Source organism: Hyperolius riggenbachi, chromosome 1 (genome assembly GCF_040937935.1).
Source record: "Hyperolius riggenbachi isolate aHypRig1 chromosome 1, aHypRig1.pri, whole genome shotgun sequence".
Lineage (NCBI taxonomy): Eukaryota > Metazoa > Chordata > Amphibia > Anura > Hyperoliidae > Hyperolius > Hyperolius riggenbachi.
The window spans coordinates 447,338,242-447,345,769 of record NC_090646.1 but is presented as its reverse complement, the minus strand read 5'-3'; the positions used below and the strand labels follow the sequence as shown (position 1 = coordinate 447,345,769).

Genomic DNA, 7,528 nt, shown 5'->3' with positions numbered 1-7,528 from the left:
GGAGGGGGGACCCCACGTAGTTTTTTTTTTATATTTCCCACACTCAGAACGAAGTAAGTAAAACTCTTCCCACTTGAGGGAATCTATGAAAATAATACACTATTGTTACCTGTGCAAAAAAAACTGACATTTTCCGCATTTAAAAGACATTTTCGCCCTTGAAACTTAAAAATCGATTTTCTCAAAAACTATAAGGTCTTTTTGAAAAAAAAATTTTTCCTCTTATTCCCACTGATCCCCTTAATATACCCTGGGAATGTGGTGTCCCTAAACTTTAAGCAGGCTTTGCTATTAACCGTTAAAGTCGGCGGGTTTTTAAATGTTTACATTTTTCCTTTGAAACTTTAACATCGATTTTCTCAAAAACTATAAGGTCTTTTTGAAAAAAAAAAAAAAAAATTTCCTCTTATTCCTTCTGATCTCCTTAATATATTCTCCAAATTTGAGGCTCTTAGCATTTAAGGGGGCTTTGCTATTAACCCTTAAAGTCGCAAATTTCGCGTGCGTAATTATAGTAATGCGAAATTACGAAAATTTCGGCTCAACTCTACTCATGACTGCTGAATTTGTCTTGTTGGGGGCCTCAAGATTGCTGAATTTGTCTTGTTGGGTGCCTCATAATTTGTTGGGGGCCTCATGATTGCTGAATTTGTCTTGTTGGGGGCCTCACGGTTGCTGACTTTGTCATGTTGGGGCCTCATGATTGCTGAATTTGTCTTGTTGGAGGCCTCATGATTTCTGAATTTGTCTTGATAGGGGCCTCATGATTGCTGAATTTGTCTTGTTGGGGATCACATGATTGCTAACTGCGAGACTATGGGAAAAGCTGAATCATCATCATATGAGACAATAGCATTAAACCTACTTTTTTTTAGCTTTTTAAAACAGAAAATAAAACTGGGAGGTTCTTAAAAAAAATGAATATATTTTTTCAGCAGTAGGATGGATGAAATTGTTTATCTTCACAGTTTTTCAACTTGGATTTTCCATAATGTTCATGTATGTGTTAAAACGTTTGTATAGTATTTGGTTTAAATTGCTGTTGCCACTTTGCGATAGATAAGTGACTTGTGGGTTGCAGTTTGGGGCTCCAAAAAGTTTGCCACCGCTGTCCTAATCTAATGTACGATCGGGCCCCACCCATGGCCACGCCCACTCACTGCATGACCACGCCCATTTTTGCCGCCGCGCGCTACGCACGCTGCATATACCCCCCACCTAGTGCCCCCAGGTGCCACCGATCTCCAAGGACCCTAGGAACGCCCCTGCTTAACACTAAATAGGTATATGGTCAAAAGTGACCATCTATACCTCACTCATGCAGACTGGTATAGCCGGGTGGGCATAAGGGTCTGCCATGCTAACATACATGCCAGCTCACATGGAACATGAACTGGGGTGCTCTGTAAGACAGGGGTGAAAAAACACCCACTCTTCTACAGAGCCCTTCTCCTTATCATGGACAAGGGACTCCCCCTGCCACCTCCGATTCCCAGGAGGAGGTGTGGATGCATAGGTCCTGGGTGACTTATGTTAGAATTGGGGAGCCCCCTTAAATAAGGGAACACATAGATGTCAAGCCCCTTCCAGGTAAATATGTACATTATTTAATGACAAAAATAGAATAATTAACCTTACTGGGATAAAAAATACAACTTCTGTATTTTTTTGTTTTTCATCTGTCATTTCTTTCTTCTTTAACTTCTTTCTTTTCCCTTTATATGTTGATTGAAGTGTGCTCCCCACCACTGAACCTCACTGATGCTGCCACTCTGGTAACCACCCATTGCTCCGCCACTGGCTGCCTGGACCACCCATTTTTCCCTCTCTGCCCGCCAGGACATACACTGCACATCTTCTTAAAACCTCTTGCCATTGAACTCACTGCTGCAATCACCAGCCTTGAATTTCTATGGGGTGCATGCATGCTTTGCTTTTTTCATTCACAGATTCCACCAGGAGCAGCTCTAAAAAATGTTTTTAGGGGGTGCTATGCAGGTGCTGGATCTTCTAGGGCAGGGGTCAGGAACCTTTTTGGTTGGGAGAGCCATAAAAGCCACATATTTTAAAATGTAATTTCATAAAAGCCATACAATATCTTTCAAACTGGGAATGTGCCCATGCGCAGCAGAGGGCTCATGTCCCTGTTGCCATGGTGATGTGCATACAGTTGATCCGCCAGGCAGCGGATTCAGCTTCAGTCTTCAGCTTCTCTTGGGTTTCAGCAACATCAGCAATTTCCCAGACAGGAGAAATGCCGAATAACAGCTTGTACAATTAGCTAACTGACTTGGGGGTTGATTCACTTTGTAGGACGAGATCCCCGCACTTTGGCCCAATAGGCTGCCTGTCAAGTAACAGGCAGCCTATTGGGCCAATCAAAGTGCGGGGATCTCATCCTACAAAGTCACTGGACCTGACAAGGTCCAGAGTGGGACAATTGGAGCAGCCGTTCGTTTTAGGGTAGCACGAGTAAGTTACACAGCAGTAGTGTGCCTACTTTGAAAATTTTATTTGCGCTGCCACACTAAGCTGCGCTGCTCGATCAGTGTAGCTTAGTGAATGAACCCCTACTGATTGGTATGTGAGCCAGATGTAGCCATCAAAAGAGTCACATCTGGCTCCCGAGCCATAGGTTCCCTAGCCCTGTTCTAGGGGTAGCTGCACCAGAAAAAACAGGGGGTGTAGCCAAACACAGGGGAGTGGCCAAAAAGGGGCGTGTCTATGCACTGGAAAGTGGGCGGGTGTAGGTAATATAGTTGCCCCAGTATAGGTACTATAGTTCCCCGTATAAGTAGTATAGCTGCCTAAGTATAGGTAATATAGTTGCCCCAGTATAGGTAGTATAGCTTCCCCAGTATAGGTAGTATAGCTGCCCCAGCACAAGTAGTATAGCTGCCCCAGTATGGGTTGTATAGATGCCCCAGTATGGGTAGTATAGATGCCCCAGTATAGGTAGTAGAGCTGCCCCAGTGTAGGTAGTATAGATGCCCCAGTATAGGTAGTAGAGCTGCCCCAGTGTAGGTAGCAGAGCTGCCCCAGTGCAGGTAGTAGAGCTGCCCCAGTATAGGTAGTAGAGCTGCCCTAGTATAGGTAGTAGAGATGCCCCAAGCTCCCCCCTCCGTTTCCGCGGCTGCCGCTCGTGTATCCTTCTGAGCTGGCGGTCGCTACCTTCATGGACGTTCCAGCCGCCACCTTCTCTCCTGCGTCACACACAGGCTCGGAATTACCTCACAGGAGCCTATAGGCACAGATGTCCTGCCACCTTAGACTTCACCCTCCATGAACCTACAGATCCCCCCCAAAAACCACACCGCAAGTGTGCTGGTTGACCCAGGTGTCACTTCTCCCTTACTTTCCTTGCCCGTCATAAGTAGCTACAGGTGCCCCCAAGTATTAGATAGCCAGAAGTACTCTCTATATTAAGTAGCTAGAGAAACCTCAGTATTAAGTAGCTTGACGTGCCCCTGACTGAAGGGAGATCTGGTCAATGGAATGCCAAGAGCTAGGTGAGTAACCTCTCATTTAAACTCTCATCAGGACTCTGCTTAGGGAAGGAGAGAGAGGCTAGGGAGGGGAGTGAGACACCTTTCCATCATCAGGCACCTGTAGGCATGTGCCTACTGTGCCTTATGGTAAATCCGGCCCTGGTCACAGGCACTCCCCGCCCTCCTCTCTCTCTGTAGTTAGATAGCTACAAGAAAATGGCCGCAGATGTCCGCATTTGTGAACACTGACGTCCATTTTCTTGTAGCACTGCTCTAATTACAGATCGGGGCGGCGGGGGACGACACAGGGGTGCTTGGACTATTTTGGGAGTGCTTCAGTACCCCAAAGCACCCCCCTGATGCCGCCCATGGGTTCTACACATTTAAAAAACAGAGTCCCTGCAGCATAATACCACATACACCACATATGATTCCCATGGACCGCGTTCAGCTGCCTGTGTTAAAACACTAGTGATCAGTTTTCCTTAGACAACCAAGTGTGGTCTGTCCCTAATTCTTTCTTATGTTAAAGGAAGCAAGAGGGAAATGGAATCTGCCATATTTAAATCCGTTTAAAGAGAACCTGAACTGAAAATGAAAAGTCAAAATAACCATATACACTTCATACTTACCTCCTGTGTAGTCTACTCATCAATCTCTTATCTCCTCTCCTGCATCCTGTTTGTCCACTGTGATCAATGGAATTTTCCGTCCTCGATTTTAAAAACATGAACATTACCTTGCACATTCAGTTATAACTGACAGCATCTGATATATAACTGACAACAACTGGTATATTTCAGTTCTGACAAAATATTGTCAGAACTGGAATGGATAACTGTAAGAATGAATGGTAAGCTTCTGAGAGGAACTGAGGTTAGTATGTAATATTAATTTGCAGCTACTTCATGTATTTATTTTAAATCATTTTACTTGCTTCAGGTTTCCTTTAAGCAATACCAATTGCCTAGCTATCCTGCTGATCATCTGCTTCTAATGCCTTTATAGGCTGCATGCTTGTTTCTGGTGTTATTCAGATACTACTGGAGCCAAATAGATCAGCAGGGCAGCCAGGTAACTGGTATTGTTTAAGAGTAAATAAATATGGCAGCCTCAATATTCTTCTCACTTCAGTTGTCCTTTGAACAACCACTGGGAAAGGAAAGTTTGTTAAAAAAAAAAAAAAGAAGAAGAAGAAGAAGCCTGGAAATGGACTTTTAAAATCAGGCATGTATGCGACTGAGTAGTGATTCAGTGCAAGTGTGGTGACAAAATCACAGCAGCAAAGCTTGGATTTAAACGGTGGTAATCCAGCATCCAGCAGCCTCCTTGGCCGCTAGAGGTGTGCACACACGGCTGATCGCGCAACCATCTGCGCCCAATCAACGCTCTCGGCGAACAGGTGTTGGTGACGTCACGAGCTGCGCACGCATAGCAAGAGGTCTTGCAGAGATGGGTGCGGGGGAGCGCAGCGCTGAGGGCCACGAAGAGCGCAGCGCAGCCCGAGGCCTCCGGGGCCGCCCGTGTGTACGCTAAGCTCTGCCACTTTCTTGGGCTTTAGGAGGCACAGCAGGGACAGCCAGTGGGACCGGGGGGAGGGGGCAGGGGCCATAGCAGGTTACACTGAATTGCACCTGATACCGGCTTTCAGAGCTGCGGTGTGACGGAAGGGGTAGAAGGACCACTGCACTGCGAGGGAATTCTATCTATTACAGCCTTCATTCCTGGACTGCCTCTGGGCCCAATTTGGGGAACGCAGCTCTGGGTGCGTGACTGGGGAGGGGGTGCTGCCCCCGTCTGCTGGGTGAGGTGTAACCCCGGCTGGTGTGCCAGGAGCTAGCCTGACCTGTAGCCGGGCACTGAGCACCAGGCGCCCTACCAAGCAAGGCTCCCAGCTTCAGCACCAGCCGCTGCGGACAGCGCCCTATGGAGCTCCCTATCAGCAGGCGATCAGCACCCTCCCCGGAGCGGCCAGAGCAGGCAGAGCTGGGGCGTGGGCTACTGGAGCTGGATGAAGAGCTGGTGCTAATGGCCGCAGAAGGGGAGCCGGGGGAGAATGAGGAGTCGGGGGACGGGGAGGAGCCGCCTCTACTCTCAGTCATCCGGCAGAAGGAGAGGGACCTGGTGCTGGCGGCCAGGCTGGGGAAGGCGCTGCTGGAAAGGAATCAGGACATGAGCAGGCGCTACGAGGAGATGCAGAGGGAGCTGACAGAACGCCTGGAGGTCAGACCGCTGTGTCATTACTGTGTGTGTGTGTGACAAATGCCAACCACTCTGTGTGGCTATGTACTTGCCTTCATTTGCTGCCAACTACTCAGGTCTATCATGCAATGCATTGCAGCTGATGTTGTAGTTGCACGGAACACAACTGAGTTTCTCACTTGTAACCTTGTATTGTAGAGATTCTTGTAGCTCCTGAAATGCAGTGTTCTGTACTCAAGTTCATTGTGGGGAGGATTAAATCGTTTTATGTTTAATATGCTGTTGTAATGTACTGTTAATCTAGCCACAGACACATAGCAGGCCATCCATCCAAATACCAAGTTAAATTGTTTCAAGGGAATAGGGCAAGATTATGGATACAGTATTGTGCACATTCTAGGAACCAGCATTATTGCTTCAAGGTAACAGTAGTCCATTGGCTGAGGAAAGACCCAAAGACTTTGTCCTTTAATGTCTGCTGAGGTCTGAATATACTCAATGTCATTACTGTTATTGCTACTACAGAGTGATAGGCATCTAATGCCTGGTACACACCATTCAATTTTCCAAGCAGAGTGACAGGGAATTTCTTGTTCAACAATTTCCACCATGCCCAATCTGCTTCCAATCGAGAATGGGATCGATTTTGAGATCAGTACTGCTCAAGTTCAATCCTTTTCTCAATTGGAAGCAGATCAGATGTGCAGGAAATAATCAAACTATGGTACATGAAATTTCCCATAGATGTGATTGGAAAATGGCATGGTGTGTACCAGGAATTACACAGTGTTTTTCAACTTTAAAAAAGTGTGTACCCTCTAATAAAGAGCAACAAAAGATAATTCAGCTCACATCAAATGTTATTTTGTGTGCATTCTTCCCTAAAACTCCCTAATGACGTATTATGACCATACTAATATCTAAACTATGTATTCAGTTTAGTGACATGACTTATTACTTGCTGTATTATATTTTTAGCTTGTTTTACTTTTCCCATCAAAAGTAATCTGTGATGTATCCCTTGGTGTACATCTAACAGATATTGAGAACCTTAACACTAGCATAAACCTTAACCCAAACACCAGCATACTGTGTATTGGTGTTTTAAAGGACCACTATCACGAAAAAAGTAGGCAGTTAAAATCTGATAGAACCTACAGGTTTTGGGCCAGTCCATCTCCTCATGGGGGATTCTCAGGGTTTTCTTTGTTTTCAACAGCATTTCCTGAACAGCTGTTTAACTGCCAAAATAGCAAGATACCAGCCGGCCTCCCTAATCACTTGCACACTATTTTGTCATTTAGACTTTGCAACTGCTGTTCAGGAAATGCTGTTGAAAGCAAAGAAAACCCTGAGTATCCATCCCCCATGAAGAGATGGACTGGCAAAAAGCCTGTCGGTTCTGTCAGATTTTAACTGTCTACTTTTGTCGCGATAGTGGTCCTTTCAAGGACGACTATCGCGAAAAAATGTAAAATTTAAAATGTGTGTAAACATACACAACTAAGAAGCATGTTTCTTCCAGAGTAAAATGAGCCATAAATGTATTTTCTCTATGTTGCTGTCACAGTAGGAAGTAGAAATCCAACAGAAACGGCAGGCTTTGGACTAGTCCATCTCTTCATGGGGTAGTCTCAGCAAGGCTTTTATTCTTTATGAGGACATTCCTTGAAAATGATTAATACAATGATGCTGGTTAGCTTCCCATGCATACTGTAAGGATCCCTCCTGTAGCGTTTTCTGTCCGTTGCAGTGGAGCTGCAAGCGGACAGTTCTGGCTTATCTGCTTGCATTCGGTTGTGCATTTGCAATGGGTCTCATTGTCATTTGCAATCACT

The 7,528-nt window shown here is 45.6% G+C and overlaps 1 protein-coding gene across 3 annotated transcripts in view; it reads left to right on the top strand.

The window, feature by feature from the left end:
- The first annotated feature begins 4,931 nt into the window (after window positions 1-4,931).
- BICDL1 (BICD family like cargo adaptor 1) overlaps window positions 4,932-7,528 on the top strand; it is a 116,286-nt gene continuing 113,689 nt past the window's right edge. For all 3 annotated transcript variants that reach the window (XR_011021611.1, XM_068238721.1, XM_068238720.1), the window contains exon 1: window positions 4,932-5,711. Coding sequence is in view for 2 of the 3 variants with exons in the window: in XM_068238721.1 (XP_068094822.1) it covers window positions 5,415-5,711 (297 nt within the window). In the remaining variant the exon portion in view is untranslated. The remainder of the gene's footprint in view (window positions 5,712-7,528) is intronic.